The sequence below is a fragment of the Sus scrofa genome, chromosome 12 (assembly GCF_054392235.1).
Source record: "Sus scrofa isolate SSC_HxYL_T2T_F1_AM1 chromosome 12, Sscrofa_HxYL_maternal_Yorkshire_Landrace_v2.0, whole genome shotgun sequence".
NCBI classification, from domain to species: Eukaryota; Metazoa; Chordata; class Mammalia; order Artiodactyla; family Suidae; genus Sus; species Sus scrofa.
This window is the reverse complement of record NC_139394.1, coordinates 14,743,005-14,761,963: the sequence shown is the minus strand read 5'-3', so window position 1 is coordinate 14,761,963 and position 18,959 is coordinate 14,743,005. Positions and strand designations below refer to the sequence as shown.

The following is an 18,959-nucleotide window of genomic DNA, read 5'->3' as shown; positions in this document are numbered from 1 at the left end:
AGAAGTACACAGAGTACTTTACAAGTAGCGAAAGTGTGTGGGTGCCCCCACCCCACCCTGCTTTAGGGCTGCACCTGCAGCACATGGGAGGTTCCCAGGCTAGGGGGAATCGGAGCTACAGTTGCCGCCTACACCACAGCTCGTAGCAACGCCAACACTTAACTTGCTAAGCAAGGCCAGGGATGGAACCCACATCCTCATGGTTACTAGTCAGGTTTGTTACCGCTGAGCCACAACAGGAACTCTTCTCTTTTTATAAAGGATGATGGGTTAATGAATTGCTACTGTTTATATTTTACATGTAAAATTATTTTGTATCTACCAAATGTTTAACAAAAATGAAAAATACACTCCAAAAAATAAAATAGCTCTGCTGCTTATATTTAAGACAAGTAACAACAGACACTAGAGAGCATCTTTGGAGAAAGCAATAGCCACCTCCGTTTAAGAGAGGTGAGGACTTGGACTGCAGTGCAGCGGAAGTGAATTCGACTAGTATCCACGAGGCTGTGGCCTTGCTCAGTGGGTTGGGGATCCGGGGGGTTTGCTGGGAGCTGTGGTGTAGGCCAGCAGCTGTAGCTCTGATTGGACTCCAAGCCTGGGAACTTCCACATGCCTTGGGTGCAGCCCTAAAAATCAGCCAAAAAAAAAAAAAAAAAGAGGTGAGGAACTATCCACAGGTCTTAAGAGCTCTAGTTCTTCTCCTAGGGGTCTTTTATAGAAAAGTAAAGGTTTCTAATTAAAAAATTAATTAGATAATTACCTTTGTTTTCATTTAATGGTTTCATTGCATGGTTTCCAACATCTTCATTGTAACCTAGTTGAAAAATAAAGAGTGACAATGAAACTCCTAGTTTCCTACATAAATTAAAAAAAATTCGGTGCCACTAACAAAAGGAGCCAAGGCTTATTTCTTCAGTGTAGCTGACAACCAGCAGTGTATCTGGGCTCTGAATTCCCACCTGGTGCCCCTGGGCCACCTCCCACTCACTGCCTGGTCTCTTTTTCTAAAACCAGTGGAATGTCCACCACCACCACACGGGAGGGACATATCTGTTTATGAACTGTCCAAAATTCAGAATTGTTCACCAGAAGCAAGTTCAGAAGAAATTAAGCTTAATTCAAGAAAGGATGAGCCAGTGACCACAAATACGAAGGATACTAATGAACTAACCCTCTCCATCTGGAGAACTGGATCATGAGAACCTGGTTTAAATACTGGAGGATGTCCAGGCGGCTTCCTCAGTGGGCATGGGCAAACATTTTGAAGTCTTTTATTTATTTTTAAATCAGGTCGTTCTTCATTTAAAAACATTCTTATGAATGTTAAAAATACTATTCCTGAAGCATACATGGTTTTCCATTCCATTATGTATTTACGAATGACTATGGTGATTGCTAACATATATTTACAAACTGAAATAATCCATGCAGAGAAAATATAATAAGAATTGGAGTGTTTCTTGCATTTTGGAAATGTGGGGAGAAATTCTATTTTAATATGTCTCTATCAGCATTTAATTTAAAGCACTGTATTTCTGTACTTACGTAAGTATTACAAATCACTAACAGAACCCACCTTATACCACAAAGAGGTATATTCCCAGAGCACTGGATTACTTTTTGCTAACTATTAACCAGATTTTCTGAATGTAGCCTCTTAAATGATATATTTGCTCTTTCCTCTTTATGGACACATTACTTTTATCATGACAAATGTTTTGTTTCACTTTTTTAAAAGTTGATGTTTCACTACTATAGGAATTGCTCATTTCTCAAGACATTTCCTCAAGAATGCCCTGTAAAAGGCGTATCCTAAAAATTCCTTATTTTGGGGGACCCTGATACAGAATTAGCAAAGAGTATCGGTGTTCGAATCCCTTCCTTATTTTGTGGGACCCTGATACAGAATTAGAAAAGATATCGGTGTTCAATTCCCAAACCCTCTGTGGGACAGAACTCTTTGTGTGATGTAATCATGGCCCCCTCTGGGAAACAGCCAGCATCCCTGCTAAAAGGCTTGAACAATTTTCTCACAGACCTAATGGGATTAACAACTACTGGGCATGGCTCCCCACCCTACTCGCTGACTCTCAGGCTTGCGATAAATGTCACAAGCAGGTGTTTCCTTACTGGATGACTCTTCTTTTTTTTTAATGCCTCTACCAACAGTGACATCTTTTTGTTGTTGTTGTTGTTGTTGTTGTTGTTGCTACTTCTCGGGCCGCTCCCGCGGCATATGGAGGTTCCCAGGCTAGGGGTTGAATCGGAGCTGTAGCCACCGGCCTACGCCAGAGCCACAGCAACGTGGGATCCGAGCCGCGTCTGCAACCTACACCACAGCTCACGGCAACGCCGGATCGTTAACCCACTGAGCAAGGGCAGGGACTGAACCCGCAACCTCATGGTTCCTAGTCGGATTTGTTAACCACTGCGCCACGACGGGAACTCCAACAGTGATATCTTTACATTGGTTTCCCATTGTGGCAAGTTGGAAATGAAACTGCCTTGTGTTTGCAATAATTAATTCCATCAGAGGAGATATTTTTCCAGTGCCTTCTTGAGACAGTTGGTCTCCCTCACCAATGGAGAATGATTCCCCTTGGGCAGTGTCCAGTGTTTGATGATAACCCACAATGGATGTCCATGGCATTATAATTACTCTCCACCCTTTTTCATTCCTCGGGATATTTAGAAGGGGGTGAAAGCAGGGCACAATGTTCTGCCTTTCTTCTTAACTTTTTGTTTTGCTAATGACCTCACCAGCCAACAACTGATAAGATTAAGTGCCTTTGCTTGAAGAGTTTCCCTTCCACACTCAGCCCACCACCCACAGATTCTGCAGCTCAGAGGGATAGGAGAGTGTGTAGCAAGTTGGGAAAAATAAATCTTAGCAATTGCACAAAAACCATGACAGTACCATAGTGTCTGTTGGCTTCAGTATTGGGATCTGACAATGTCTTCTCATTGTTGGAGTTCAGAAGTGGTGCTGCTGGCCTTCAATTGAAATTTAAAAAGGAAAAAGAAATAACATTTGTTTTGGCTCCAACTTCAAACCAACCAAATAATCAAGGAAAGAGCGTGAGAAAACCAGGAAGAGTTTTCTGAAGTGAGGAAAATTTTACTCTCTCATTTGGAGCTAATGCTTTTTTCAGGTCTGTGATTATTTGACAAAACCCTTTTGCTGTTGAAATACGTGTCAGGGAGAAAGGGTGTACGAACAAGCAGGGTCTTTTATCAGGTGAGTCCCATGTCAAGAAGGAATTCCTCATCTGGGCTACTGTTTCTCTCAGGAACAGAGCGATAGTTTCCATATTTGGGGCTTTGATTTGATTTGATTTTTTTAGGGCTGCACCTGCAGCACATGGAGTTTCCCAGGCTAGGGGTCAAATCAGCGCTACAGCTGCCGGCCTACACCACAGCCACAGCCACACCAGATCTGAGCCGTGTTTATGACCTACACCGCAGCTCACGGCAACGCCAGGATTGCCGACCCACTGAGCAAGGCCAGGGATTGAACCCAAATCCTCATTGGTACTATAGTCGGATTTGTTTCTGCTGCGCCACAATGGGAATTCCACATTTTGGGATTTTAGATTTCAAGAACAGTAAAAGTAGTACAACTCCTTTTTTTTTTTTTTTTTTTTGGCAACTCTATTTTGCCAAGTAAGTAGAAATTTTTTAAATTCCATCTACTACCATTATAATTTCAGAAAGAAAACTGTAGAAAGGACATGACCTCAGAATAAAGCCATTCCTTCCCATGAAGAACAACTGGCAACCTTCCACTGACACACACACACACACACACACACACACACACACACACACACACACACACATACACACACTGCTCAAACCCAAGGGCCTTCTTTTTCAGAGTTTGCCAAGAGCCACTGAAAACTTCCTCATGACAGGAACCTCCCCAAACGAGTCTATGCACGCGCACAGGATGGCTGCCTCTCTTCCAAGCACACTGACCTGCACATCTCCACGGGCATCTGCTTGGCTTTAAGAGACAAAGAGAAGAACCAAAGTCAGTATAAAGAGCCCACATCCGTATCAGACAGGAACGCCCTTCCCAACCATATTGGACTTTTTTGAAGACTGAATACTCATAAAAAGAGAGAACAGAAAGCCAAATATAGTCTCATTAAAAAAAGAAAGAAAGAAAGAAAGAAAGAAAGAAAGAAAGAAAGAAAGAAAACAAAGTAAACAAAGCAGATCTTTCCTTGGTAGATTTCACATCATTTACCCTGAAATATGACATTTTGACTGTTTAGCCAGGAGCAATGTTCGTTTGACGAAAACAGACAGTAGAGGAACCAGATTAGCCAGATAAATGTGCAACGACTCTTTGCTTCCAGACCATCCCCCAAAGTAAAGGCTAAATGAATCCCTGTGCTTTTCATTCCAAACTGGCCTGAGACCAAGGGCAGACACAGCCTCAGGACAGGGTTTGACCCTGAGCCTGTTTTCCTAGGCTCCAGGGAAAAACCCCTCCTTATCCTCTCTGCTCCCTCCCAGGCAGTAGCACAAGGGGACCCAATAGGACCCACCTGATCCCACGAAAAATTTTTGCAGACTTTACTGGTGCTGTGCCCTTTTCCTGGAGTCTGGCTTAGCAGACTTGATTCCTGAGGGTCAGTGGGTAGTCCTGGCTTCCCCTCTATGCATGGCTAACCTCAAGCCCAGGGTGGAAATCATGGCACAATCACAGATTCACAGGGAAGCATTCGGCATGTCGGGGGGTCTCCACTCATGCCCACGTCTACCAGCCTAAGACTGTGTGGCCAGGTCCACACAAGGGGCTATGTTTGACCTCATGTAGATGCAACTGCCCCCCAAATTCATCTTTTCCGGGGTGCCCAACCAGGAAAGCAATCACTGTCACTTTAGCCTAGTTCAATCCAGGGGCAGTAAAAGCTCCGCACCCACCAAAGCCAAAATCTTTGGTTGTCAAGGTGACACTCCAGGAGGAAAACAGCTGCCATCAGTCACATCTCTTTGGCTTCCACCAGACCAGAGCACTAGCCCCCCATGAGGCTGAAGCCCCTCACATCCTTGGCTGGTTCCCTGGCAAGGGAGCCTGGCAGAATGGAATGAAAAGACTGTGCTCACCCTTGGATTTCTTGAGAAAATAGAATCTGGCCCCAAGTAACAAGACGGCAATGATCACTGCGATGACAACCACTGCGATGAGTCCTTTCTTCCAGGGGGCAAGATAGACTGGAAATGAAAAAAAAAAAATTTCAAATATGTAGGTTTTTCCTCCACCGCAAGAAATAATGTCCACGTTAAGCAACAAATAAGACTGATCTTTACATCCTTATAACCAGCGTCTTATACTGAGCACCTGCCTCGGAGGGACTCTGATCACAGTTGGTGCTGAAATGGCTGCTTCTGCTACGAAGACAGTCCGTGATGGTCTGGAAGGACTGTAGGACTGAAGCAGATGCTGGCTGGGGTGCTCTGTTTGCCCCTCCTACTTCTCTGTAAGCAACCCCCCACTCACATAGATGGGCTCCTCTAACCGCGTCTGTTCTGCATGACCCCATCCTCTTGAGCATAAATGGTCCATGGGTGGACATTGGACCCCGGAAGGGCCAGTTGGTGTCTTTCCACTAAGAATTTGTAATTAGGATTGTGAGAAATACTTCTAATTCCTTAGAGTAATCAACTCCTCTCTTTCTCTCTTTCTTTCTTTCTTGTCTTTTTGCCTTTTCTAGGGCTGCTCCCACAGCATATGGAGGTTCCCAGGCTAGGGGTCTAATCGGAGCTGTAGCAACAGCCTACACCAGGGCCACAGCAATGGCAATGCTTCGACCTACATCACAGCTCACGGCAATGCCGGATCCTTAACCCACTGAGCAAGGCCAGGGATGGAACCCGCAACCTCATGGTTCCTCCACCAGACCAGAGCAGACTTTACTGGTGCTGTGCCCTTTTCCTGGAGTCTGGCTTCGCAGACTTGATTCCTGAGGGTCAGTGGGTAGTCCTGGCTTCCCCTCTATGCATGGCTAACCTCAAGCCCAGGGTGGAAATCATGGCACAATCACAGATTCACGGGCAAGCATTCGGCATGTGGGGGGGTCTCCACTCATGCCCACGTCTACCAGCGTAAGACGTGGAGCCACGGAGCCACGACGAGAACTCCCAGTGTTCTGTCAATTTTCTACTGTATAGCAAGGGGACCCAGTCACATATCATGTATACATTCTTCCTCTTTTATACTTAATTTGAGTGGGTTTTGTTACCTGCAACCAAAGAGCCTGGAGGATACAGTTTCCTCAGTAAGATGTGCCAAACTCCCACCCACTTCCTCTTACAAACAGTGTGCTTTCTGGCCCTTGGAGCTCACACTACGTTTCACCATTGAGACCGAGACTCACCTCTGACTGCCAGTATATTGCTTTGGAGGAAGTTTTTGGAAGGGGTGGCTCTGTTGGAGGCCAGGCAATAATACTGTCCCTCCTGATCCTTGCTAGCCTTTGGCTTGTGCCAAATGGCCTGGGTGTCATTCAAGGTGACTTGGTGGAAGGGCTTGTTCTCCTTTTCTTTGTAAAACTTGTACGTGATGGGGCCAGATCCTTCTTTCACGGAGCATTGAAGCACAATGGCCTGCCCAGACTCCACCTCCTCGCTCAGGAGAATAGAGAGCTTGACTTCCTCCACTGGGGCTGAAAAGCAGGAAAGGGATTAGCTCTGAGAAAAGAGGTGGGGAAGAGAAGGACCATGACACAGCCACTGGTCAAGGCCAGCCTTCTGTGACTGATCCAGAACTGGACCGTGCCCCTTTTCAAATCACTCCTGGCATCTCACATTCTTTCCAGTTCTTCTCCCGATTAGCCCAGAAGGGCAGCAATGGACACCTCCTGTCCTCACATGCTGATAAGACACGAGATGCTAGGGACGCCTCCCTTCACCTACCACCTCAAGTATTACTGGCCACCTGACTATATGATTAACTTATGTTCTCTTGGGGTCTGTTCTGGGTGAGTTTGGATATGTGAGTGTGTGGGGGTGTGTAAGGGGGAGGGAGGGAGAGAGAGAGAGAGTGTGTGTGATTTCTTTCCCTCTGCTTACAAAGATACATGGCATGTCCAGATCTTACGAGCAAGTAACCTTGATGCCCTGCCTTCTCTCGCTATTGTCCTGTTTTTCTCTTTCTTGTTAGCCCTGAAATCTGACTTCTATCCTTCTGCTTCTGAAGCTGCACTATATCTCTGGTTTTGAAGAAACTCAAAGGTCATCGGACTCCCCAGCTAACTCATCCCTGCAGATAAATCCATGGTGGATGTTCTTCCAGCTTTCGCAGCCTTGGCCTCCCTATCATAATCATTCTCACCTATTACTCAGTCTTTCCCTTTTTTTGGCCATGTCCCTGGCATGTGGAAGTTCCTGGGCCAGGGATCGAACCTCTGCCATAGCAGAGACCTGAGCTGCTGCAGTGACAACGCTGGATCCTTAACCTGCTGAGCCACTAGGGAACTCCACCAGCCTTTTCTTTTGAACTCAGCTTTCTCTGGGCTTCTGTGAAGTCTTACAACTCTGATTCTCTTACCTCCTCACCTGCCACTCCCTCTTTATTCACCAATTTTTCTTCCTTTTGCCCTTTACCTGGGGACTTTCCACAAAATTCGTCCTCAGTTCTCCGTCTCCGCTCTCCCCTTTGGTGATCTCCCCTACATTGGTTAAACAGCTCTAGTCCAGATTACTCCCCTGAATTCCGAGTCTTGAATTTCATTTGGGCATTTCCAGCAAGAAGCCCTGCCAGCCTCTCATTCCCAGCAGAGCCAAGCCGAACTCATCTTCCTCCTATAGCCCCTTTCGCTCCACGTCCAACCACCAAAATTCTGCTTGTAGACTGTCTTCCCAAGGATGTTCCTACTAGTATGAGAGTGAACTGATCAGCAGACTGGCATATGACTTGTGAGTCACCCTCATGAGTGTAGAGGGGGCCAGACCATGGACTTGCTGACCCAGCGAAAGGGAGCACGGAGCCTGGGATGGGATGATGGGGGTCAACCCCAAGGGCAGCCTCCTGGAGGTGCAGCTGGACCTGACGGCCCCTCTTCTTGTGAAGCACAAGGGGGTGGTGGCAAGCCAGGCTCAGGAGCCAGACTGCCTGGCCTCAATTCCCAGCCCAAATGCCCACCAGCTCTTTATCTTAAGCCCTAGTTGCCTCATCATAAAATAAGGATGATATTAATATGGATCTGATGTGGCTACTGTAAGTATGAATGGGAGTAATTTACTAAAATACTTCACATGGGGGTGGATGGACAGAGCTCAGTAAATATTAGCCATTAATGTTGACCCAGTATAAAACAACAGTTTCACGTGGGCTCCTACACTAGCTTCTTAAGGTCTTGTAAGGCTTGGAGTCTCCACTCCATTTTTTTTTTCTTTTTCACCTTTTTTTAAAAAAATTTTTTTAAGTGAGAATTGCAACTATTTATTTATTTGCACTTGTTTGTTTGTTTTGCTTTTTAGGGCCACACCCACAGCATATGGAGGTTCCCAGCATAGGTGTCTAATCGAAGCTACAGCTGCTGGCCTATGCCACAGCCACAGCAACGCCAGATCGAGCTGCATCTGCAACCTACACCACTGCTCATAGCACGCCAGATCCTTAACCCACTGAGCAAGGCCAGGGATGGAACCCGCAACCTCATGGTTCCAGTCGGATTCGCTCCGGCTGTGCCACGACGGGAACTCCCCCCACTCCTTCTAACTGACAGGACTCCCAGGTTAATCTTGCCAAGACCGCATTCTCGGCATATCCTCTTTCCCACTTCTGGCTCTTCACTGCACACAGGACAAAGCCCCGACTCCTGACGGGCAATTGAAGCCCTTCACAGTTAGGCTCAGCCACTCTTCCTGTTTATGGCCGCTGACTCTTCATCCCCAGCCTTTGTGTCCAGCCATTTGATGTAGCCACAGCCTTTTGAACTGCTCCATGGAGCCTTTTGCTCATATATTTGACTAGGCTGGGGACCATCTCTAGCCCTCTCTGCCCAGCCATTGTCGAGCCTTGGCTTTTAGCCAGCTCCTCCCACTCAGCCTAGATGTGGCATCATTCACGCCCTAAATTCCTGTCACCATCACCGTACGGAGGGTTCAGGCGACAATCATGTGTCGCCTAGTAACACTTTTCCTATGTTTCTTTGCACTGTTATTCAAATATATCAAAACGTTCCTTCACTATTTAATCAGGAGATCCTGTGTTTCTCATTATATCATTGAAAACAAAGAATATGTCTTCTTTTTTGGAACGCCCTATAGCATGAGCTGCTTAATATATATTGGTGTTAATTTGAAAAATATTGTTCCTCTTAGACTGTACATTAATAGTAGGAGGAATTGTTATCCACCTCAAGATATCCACATGGGGGAGTTCCCATTGTGGCGCAGCAGAAATGAATCCGACTAGGAACCATGAGGTTGCAGGTTCGATCCCTGGCCTTGCTCAGTGGGTTAAGGATCCGGTGCTGCCATGAGCTGTGGTGTAGGTCGCAGCTGCGGCTTGGATCTGGTGTTGCTGTGGCTGTGGCGGAGGCCGGCAGCTGTAGCTCCAACAGACCCCTAGCCTGGGAACCGCCATATGCTGCAGGTGCGGCCCTAGAAAAGATGAAAAAAAAAAAAGATATCCACACGGCACATATAGATAAGCAGCTATTAAACAAAAAGTGGGGAGAGATGTAAACTGACTCTACTTCAATTTAAAAAAAAGAAAAGAGGAGCGGGAGGAAGAGGAAGCTTTATTTAAGCTCTTTACAACAAGATGCAGAACATCTCAGAGACACAAGTAATGGTACTCGTAAGGTCTTCTGAGAGGCACCAGACAGAGGCTGAGGAAAACTCTCGAACCCAAGGCAATGGTAGCTTTCTCTTGAGGGTGAGAGTCCCAGTGAATATTAGCCTGAGGCTCTGATGGCTGGGGGCTCCACACGTGAACAGAATTTGCCCCGCCAAGGGTTCATGGTAGAGCAGAACTCTGGTCTATAATTCTCAGAGGTGGTTGTCAGTTCTTCTAAAACGAAGCAAATGCTAAGGGAGACTCAAAGCACAACTTTGGTGCTTCCTGAAGTTGGGACACTTTACTCTTACATTTTAGCAGCTCACTTGAAAGGTTCTGAAAATGACGACACTGACCACACCAATAACTGGCCTCATGTACTTGGGCCAGGGTCCTGCGTGGCCACGTGTCATGTTTACGGACTTTGCATAAGTACCACCCGCTTCTCTTGTCCACTCCAAACCTTTGAACATGCGAACTAAAGCCCCAGTCCTACATGAATTCTTCCCACAGGCCAGGGACTTACCTATCACCTTGACCCGCAGAACTTTGCTGGGCATGCCGGCGTGGGAATGGCAATTATCGGCGATGCACTGGTATTCCACGTCTTTGGTTGGGTTATCTTTGAATACCGCGGGCTCGTTTGAGCTCACGTTCTGACTCGCCAGAAGGTCACTTCCTTTTAAAAGTTGGTAGGAAATGGGCGAGGTTCCGTTTATGGATTGACAACTGACTTCTATGGTCTGTCCTTTTATCACCTCAGACCCGGAGTCATGAAAGATACTGGGCTTGGAAAGCATTTCTAGAACGACAGAGAGAGAGAAACAATCTGAGGCAAAACATTCAGCCCAAGGGGTTCCTCCTCCAAACTCCGGGCTTGGCTTCCTCCGTCATTCCTGTAATTTAAAACGTCTGCCTGTCTCATCTACCTTTACAGGTTCTTTAAGATTCTTGAGGAGGGAAAGGGAGAGAGAATAATATGAACGAAAAAGGATGACACAAATTCAAGAAAAACATTACATCCCCCTAATATATGTTTGTATGTTCACATATCTAACACGCGCACGCACACACACACACACATTCATGGAGTCTTTCTGTACTGAGAAAAGACACAAGAAAAACATTTAAAAATATAACATGTACCCAAACAAAATATATTTTAAAACCAATCCTCAGTGCCTCAGCCTCTCCTGATAGTAAATTTCATGCTTCAGAAATAGGAGTTATTGGGAGTTCCCGTCGTGGCTCAGTGGTTAACGAACCCAATTAGGAACCATGAGGTTGCAGGTTCTATCCCTGGCCTTGCTCAGTGGGTTAAGGATCCGGCGTTGCTGTGAGCTGGGGTGTAGGTTGCAGACATGGCTTCGATCCCGAGTTGCTGTGGCTGTGGCGTAGGCCAGCGGCTATAGCTCCAATTTGACCCCTCGCCTGGGAACCTCCATATGCCGAGGGAGTGGCCCAAGAAATGGCAAAAAGACCAAAAAAAAAAAAAAAAAAAAAGAAATAGGAATTATACTATCTTTTTTTTTTTTTTCTTTTTCGGCTGCCCTTCAGCATATGGAAGTTCCCCAGGCAGGGATCAGATCTGTGCTGCAGCTGGATCCTTTAACCCACTGTGCTGGGCTGGGGATTGAACCTGCATCCTGTCACAGCAGAGACACCGCTGATCCCATTGCATCACTGCAGGAACCCCTGGGTCATCATCTAGAAATCACTCATTTATAGAGCTTATAAAATAAAAAACCTCCTCCCAAGAACTATCACAACAGAAGAATTAAAATGGGAGTTCCCCACTGTGGCTCAGTGGGTTAAGGATCCAGCATTGTCACTGCTGTGGCTTGGGTTCGACCCCTGGCCCAGGAACTTACATATGCCCTGGATGGCAAAAAACCCCAAACCCGACCCAACCAAAACAAAACCAAAAACAAACCCCAGAACTTGGATCTTAAAGTTTAGCGTTGACTAAGCAGGGTTTCCTCCCTGACCCTCTGGGTGGGTGTCTGTCTGAGCTGCCAGAATCCTCCCGATTCAGAGGCCACACCATGTGCCCCATAACAGAGCCATGACATTCGGCTTGTGTTGCCTCTGTCCTGTATTCCAAGCGGAGACACCCACTTGCTGCTGTTCAGTCTCTTGTTTTCACTTTTCTTTTTCTCCTGAGTTCTTACCCTGTCTCAGTCCAAACTGCCTTTGGACTGGAGAGGGTGGCGGCTGGCGACACATTCCCTTTCTCCCACTCAATCCCGAGACTCTCCGAGCCAGCGGGGAGGCACTCACCACACACAGCTATCTGGACCTCATTGCTTCTCTTGACCACCTTGCCGATGCCTGCGACACAGGTGTATGTCCCGCTGTCCCGCTCTGAGGCTACCTTGGTGAGATTTTGATCCTGCAACATCATCATGCCTCCCTTCTGGATGGTGAAGTTGGCTTCTGGAGGTGCTCCTGGGATGGAGCACCACAGTCTCAGGCTTTCACCCTGGTCCAGGCGTGTGGCGGAAGATTTCAGCTTTGGCCTGGAAAATAGCTCTGAAGAAAAAAAAGAAAAGTGAGGGGGAATGGGGTGAGAGGTTTCTGGGTTCTGGGCCCCAAAGCCCCTTTACGGAGAGGCCTTTGGCCCAGCTGCTCATGGCAGAACCAGTTCCCAACTTCCTGCAAAAAGCTTTCCTTTGCTTCTCATGTACCTAACAACGATCACACAATTGAAGAGCCAGGGTTCGTTCCCTGCCTGGGATTCCCGTGGCAGGTTTGCCTCCCTCGTTAATCCAATTTCTCTCACAGATATGGATTAGAAAAATTTCGCCAACTTGTAATGCAAGCAAGTAATGATTCAGGCATTCACTCATTTAGTCATCCACCCACTCCTTTCATTCCAGAAATATTTGCTTCAGTCTATCTCTGTGCTTAGCAGAGGAGGGAGACAGCAGTGGAAAAGAAACAGTCTTTAATTACCCTCTAGAAGGGTTTAAGTCTAGAGGGGATTCAGATAGTGTTTGCAGTAGAGCCCATAGAGGGAACACTGAACCCAGGCTCGAAGAATCAGGAAAGAAGCCTTGGAGGTCGTTATTCAGGCAATGAGGGAAAGTGGCACAGGACGGGGGCAGCCTACGGAAGGCCTGGCAGGAGGTTTAAGCACCTGAACGTTCAGGGGTTCCTTTCGTGGTGCAGCGGAAATGAATCTGACTAGGAACCACAAGGTTGAGGGTTTGATCCCTGGCCTTGCTCAGTGGGTTGAGGATCCGGTGTTGCTGTGCACTGTGGTGTAGGTCGCAGACACAGCTGGGATCCCACGTTGCTGTGGCTATGGTCTAGGCCAGCTGCTGTAGCTCCGATTTGACCCCTAGCCTGGGAACCTCCATGTGCCACGTGTGCGGCTCTAAAAAGGAAAAAAATTAAAAAACAAACAACAACAACAAAAAAACTAAATTGCTAGCAGGATCCAACCTGGTGTAGACCAGCTGGATCCATCACATGCCAGTCATCCAGCTGGGTCATTGGCAGCCTACCTATGACACTGGGGATTGTCCCTGTGACCATATACTCAATGCTTAACACGGGGGAGGCTTTCAGTAAACGAGTGAATCCATGATGAATGAATGAACACTTTCATTGGGGAACCAAAAGTGCTGATTCTCTCTGTCCTCTGAAACACCGTCATCCAATGCTCATCCATCCACCCAGGAAATATGTACTGAATTCCTACTAAGTGCAGACACCTGTGCTCCAGGTGTTAAGGATTTAGCCCTGGATAAAAGAGATAATGCCCCTGCCCTTATCGGCTTACTTTTTTTTGTGTGTGTGGTTCTATTTCTGGATTTTTTTTTTTTTTATTTCCCCACTGTACAGCAAGGGGGTCAGGTTATCCTTACATGTATACATTACAATCACATTTTTTCCCCCACCCTTTGTTCTGTTATCGGCTTACTTTTGAGGGCCGCATACAGACAATACACAGGAGGAGGTAGAGTACGTTTTTTTGTGATAAGTGCTGTGTTGAAAAGTAAAGCCAGGTAAAGGAGGAAGGCGTTCAAGGGAACTTGCAAGTACGAGGGCTTGGAAATCTAACAGGCTCTGGGGGTGACTCTTGCTCTGCCACTTGGTAACCCTGCAATTGTTGGGTTCTTCTCAGCTTCAGTTTCCACATCCCTAAAACCAGATTCATAATACCTACGTTCTTACAGAGTTGAGTTTGAAATGAAAATGTATGTAAACCAGGCATATAGTGTTCCACAAAGAGGAACTATTACTATGATTTTTGAGTTTAGTAATGCTTTCTTTCTTTCTTTCTTTTTTTTTTTTTTTTTTTGTCTTGTCTTTTTAGGGCCGCATCTGTGGCATATGGATGTTCCCAGGCTAGGGGTCCAATTGGAACTGTAGCCGCTGGCCTCCACCAGAGCCACAGCGACTTGGGATCCACACCGCGTCTGTGACCTACACCACAGCTCACGGCAACGCTGGATCCTTAACCCACTGAGTGAGGCCAGGGGTGGAACCTGCATCCTCATGGATCCTAGGCGGGTTCACTAACCACTGAGCCACGATGGGAACTCCTAGTAATGCTTTCTCACTCCTGACCCTGCCATGGGGCCCGAAATGGGATGGAGGGATCCGGACAGTACTTGGCACAGAGGAAAGAGAACTGTGACATAATAACAGAAACATCAGATAACCATCACTGAGGGCTTACTCTGTATGAGGCTCTTTGTGGCACAGTGATGCCATTCAGCCCCTGTGACAGTCCTACAGTGGTGTCATTACCCCCATCTCAGAGTTGTGACAAGGAGAGGGTCAGTAACTCACCCAAGGTCACTGAGTGGCCAGGCTGGCCACTGAGGCCACAGCCTGCACCTGCCACCACCACAGCTAACTGCTTACTTGCTCTGCACTGACTTTTCCCCACGAGCACCCCAGCCCGGCCCAGGCACATCCCTTCAGGCCAACAGGAGCAGAAGTATCTCTCAGCTCTCACTGCCCACCTGGGATTGCAGCACAGCGGCTTCTGCAGCCCGCCGTAGGCCGACACCCTCCAGCGGCAGCCTCACCTGTTATGTTGACCATGATGCTGCTGACTTTGGAAATGCGGCTGGCTTCCACTTTGCACGTGTAGTTGCTGTTGTGCTCCACCGTGGCCATCACTGAGTACACGGCCTCGCTGCCGTTCCTGCTGTGCGCCACGATCTCCTTGTCCTTCTGGATTATGATTTCCGGGAACGACTGGGCCTGGTGTGTCACTTGAATGGTGCACTTGATGAGGAGCTGATCCCCTTCTATGATCACTCCCTTGGGGCTGATGTGGAACTTGGGATTAGAGAAGGATTCTACGGGAAGAGGACAAGCTGGTTGGACTCAGGTTCAGACCTGCGGGAGGGAAAAGGCACGTCCTCCCGCTTTCTTTTCTTTTGGATGTCAACCAGTTTTTCCTTATTAATTAAAAAGACTCAACCTTCCCTCTCAAAAACCTTCATGGGCGGCTCCAAGGCTCCCCCCTCTTCTTGCTCACTCTTGCATCCTCGGCCTTCTTTTTAACTTCAATGCTCTCTTTCTTGAGCTTCCCAAAGACCAAACCATCCTCCCTAGACCTTCTTCAAATGACCTCAGAAATAATCACAGCAGTCGAAACAGACTCTTTCCCTGCCACACATCAAGGATTTTCTAGGTAATTCTCACACCGTTCCATGGACTCTCTGGCATTTCAGCCTAGATATTCTATAGCTTTCCAGAGTGCAGCTTCATGGAAATGCATATTTAAATAATCACATGCCTCCCAAAGTGATTTCTAGTCTATTCTATCTCTTTTTAAAAAATACTGGTTATTGGAGTTCCCATCGTGGCGCAGTGGTTAACGAATCCGACTAGGAACCATGAGGTTGCGGGTTCGATCCCTGCCCTTGCTCAGTGGGTTAACGATCCGGCGTTGCTGTGAGCTGTGGTGTAGGTTGCAGACGCCGCTCGGATCCCGTGTTGCTGTGGCTGTGGTGTAGGCCGGTGGCTACAGCTCCGATTCAACCCCTAGCCTGGGAACCTCCATATGCTGCGGGAGCGGCCCAAGAAATAGCAACAACAACAACAACAACAAAAAGACAAAAAGACAAAAAAAAAAAAAAAAAAATACTGGTTATGGGAGTTCCTGTTGTGGCTCACCAGGTTAAGAATCTGACTAGTATCTGTGAGGACACAGGTTCGATCCCTGGTCTTGCTCAGTGGGTTAAGGATCCGGCGTTGCTGTGACCTGTGCTGTAGGCCGGCAGCCACAGCTCTGATTTGACCCCTAGCCTGGGAACGTCCATAGGTTGTGGGTGCTTTAAAAAGCAAACAAAACAAAACGAAATAACTGGTTATAATTGACTAAACTGATTTCATGATTCACGTGGTTTGAAAAACCGTTTTAATAAAATATGGGCCAGATGTCAGGGTGTTGGATCTTCAGCAGATGTGAGGGAAGTAGGGCTAGGCCTTTGTGCTTGCCAAAAAAACAGCAGAGCGTATGAGAGTATATACACAAATTACAATCATGTAAAATACAGATAAGGACATTAAAAAATGTCAATAGTGAATATAGAGTGATATAATACTTTAATATTCTTTTTAAACTGTAAATCACTTAAATTCACAATAAAAAATTATCATTTTTTTAAAAAGTCTGTTTTCCTGCGTAAAGGTCATAAAAAAGAAAGGGCATCTTTTAGGATACTCTGGGGTACCTTAATAACTAAAGGTTTTTTTTCTTTTTTTTCAGATTTTTAAAAAGATTTTTATCATGAAAGTTTTTTCTGACACCCCAACTTACTTCAGATGCACCAGAGCTCTAATGTAGGAAAAAAAATTAACCCATGGTAAGAGAAAACACAGGTGAATTTTTCCTTTAATAATCTTGGAGAGGAGTTCCCATTGTGGCACAGCAAAAATGAATCCAGCTGGGAACCATGAGGTTGCGGGTTCGATCCCTAGCCTGGTTCAGTGGGTTAAGAATCTGGCATTGCCGTGAGCTGTGGTGTAGGTCGCAGACATGGCTTGGATCCAGAGTAGCTGTGGCTGTGGCCAGCATCTGTAGCTCCGATTAGACCCTTAGCCTGGGAACCTCCATGTGCTGCAGGTGCAGCCCTAAAAAGCAAAAATAAATAATAATAATAATAGCAATCTTGGAGTGTGGAGGAACTTTAAATGTGAATCACAAAACTGGATACCATAAGGGAAAAGATGCGTAAATTGATTAAAGCTTAAAAACTTCTCTCTTTTTTTGTCTTTTGTGGCCTACACCACAGCTACAGCAATGCCAGAGCCGCCTCTGCGATCTACACCACAACTCACGGTGACGCCAGATCCTTAACCCACTGAGCGAGGCCAGGGGCCCAAGCTGCGTCCTCACGGTTACTGGTCAGATTCGTTTTTGCTCATCCATGACGGGAACTCCCTAAAAGCTTCTTCATGGAAATAAAAAAATAAAGACAAATGACAAACTGGGTAAAAATATTTGCAGAGTACCTGACAGAGCTAATTCCTTTAATTTATAAAGGGCTCAAATAAATCAACCAGAGTGGTAAATATGGACAAGGTGTATATATGGACAGGCAGTTCATACGGGGGGAACTGTAATAGACTGATAATCATAAAAAGCATATTCAACCTCACTAAAGGCCAAAGAAATACAAATCACAACAATATGTATTGTGCCTCAATTGGACTGTCAAAAATAACAAAACACGGATACTATTCTGGGTTGGTAAGGATGTGGGAAAAGGAACACTTTTTTGATGGACATGTTCATCCATTTGTTTTGTTTTTGTTTTTTGTCTTTTTGCCATTGCTTGGGCCGTTCCCGCGGCATATGGAGGTTCCCAGGCTAGGGGTTGAATCAGAGCTATAGCTGCCAGCCTACACCACAGCTACAGCAACGCAGGATCCAAGCTGCATCTGTGACCTACACCACAGCTCACGGCAACACCGGATCCTTAGCCCACTGAGCAAGGCCAAGGACCGAACCTCAACCTCGTGGATTCGTTAACCACTGAGCCACAACGGGAACTCCATGTTCATCCATTTGGAAGAGCACTTTAGCAATATCTATCAATACTGAAAATGCACAGAACATTTGAATCAATAATTTGATCCCATAAATAATAATAAAATACTTGCCAAAGTACACAAGTTATAAGTACAAGTATGTTTGTTGTGAGATTGTCTTAACTGAAAATATTGTGGAAATACCTGGATGTCCATTAATGGAAAAGGAAGCAAATATGTTACAGCACATCCTTATAACAGGATTCCGCTAAAATGCTACAGATCTCTATTTCTCGATATGGACAAAAGTCCAAATATGTTATGGTTGTTAAGAAAAAGGTAGAATGTCTGACAGGTCCTATTTTTTTTTTTTTTTTGTAAAAAACGAGGAAAATCAAGCAAAAATTATGTGTGTACTCGATGAGTTAGCAAAACAAGTCTAGAAGACCACACAGGGTTTTCTCTGAGTAGCAGTGCTAGGAAGGATTATCACCTTACATAGAATCATATTTTCGGAAAATTTAACACACACCATGTATTATAGGAAGAAAAATACTGGAGTTTCCGTTGTGATTCAGTGGGTTAAGAACTGGACTAGTATCCATGAGGATGTGGGTTTGATCCCTGGCCCTGCTCAGTGGGTTAAGGATTCATCATTGCTGTGGCTGTGGTGCAGGCTGGCAGCTGTAGCTCCTATTCAACCCCTAGTCTGGAAACTTCCATATGCAACAACTGTGGCCCTAAAAAAGAAGAAGAAAAGTATCGTATACACATAAAAACACTATGTAGTAAATATATTACATACACATAATACATAGTATTATATATACACAATGGGCAGAGGTAAAGTAACTGGGTCATTTATGACAAGGTTTAAGGCTCCTGTCCGGAACACAGTTCAGGCTCTCTGCATTAGAGTGCCCCTTTCCCCTGACTCTGCCTGAGTGCTTCCCCCTCAGGTCACTGGGAGCTGCTGGCTGGCGGTCCTGGAGCTCTGAGCTCTCTTTGTCCTGGACACTCACAGCCAGGCTCCCCTCAGCTGCTGCCTCTCTCCTGACAGCACTTCTCAGGTCATCTCATTTGTTTCCTATTTGTCCAATGTCTTAGTGATGGGGGGTGGGTAGAAGAGGGGAGTCCCTCATCAAATGTGGGA

The 18,959-nt window shown here is 46.2% G+C and overlaps 1 protein-coding gene across 7 annotated transcripts in view; it reads right to left on the bottom strand.

Moving 5' to 3' along the window:
- The window catches only part of PECAM1 (platelet and endothelial cell adhesion molecule 1), a 55,943-nt gene that overhangs the window by 22,529 nt on the left and 14,455 nt on the right, over positions 1-18,959 (bottom strand). For 4 of the 7 annotated variants that reach the window (XM_013980836.3, XM_005668680.4, XM_013980837.3 and 1 more), the window contains 8 exon segments: positions 14,848-15,123; positions 12,083-12,334; positions 10,329-10,604; positions 6,393-6,680; positions 5,122-5,229; positions 3,982-4,009; positions 2,921-2,997; positions 764-817 (listed from right to left, as the gene is read on the bottom strand). In XM_013980836.3, coding sequence (XP_013836290.2) covers positions 764-817; positions 2,921-2,997; positions 3,982-4,009; positions 5,122-5,229; positions 6,393-6,680; positions 10,329-10,604; positions 12,083-12,334; positions 14,848-15,123 — 1,359 coding nt within the window. 7 annotated transcript variants of the gene reach the window in all.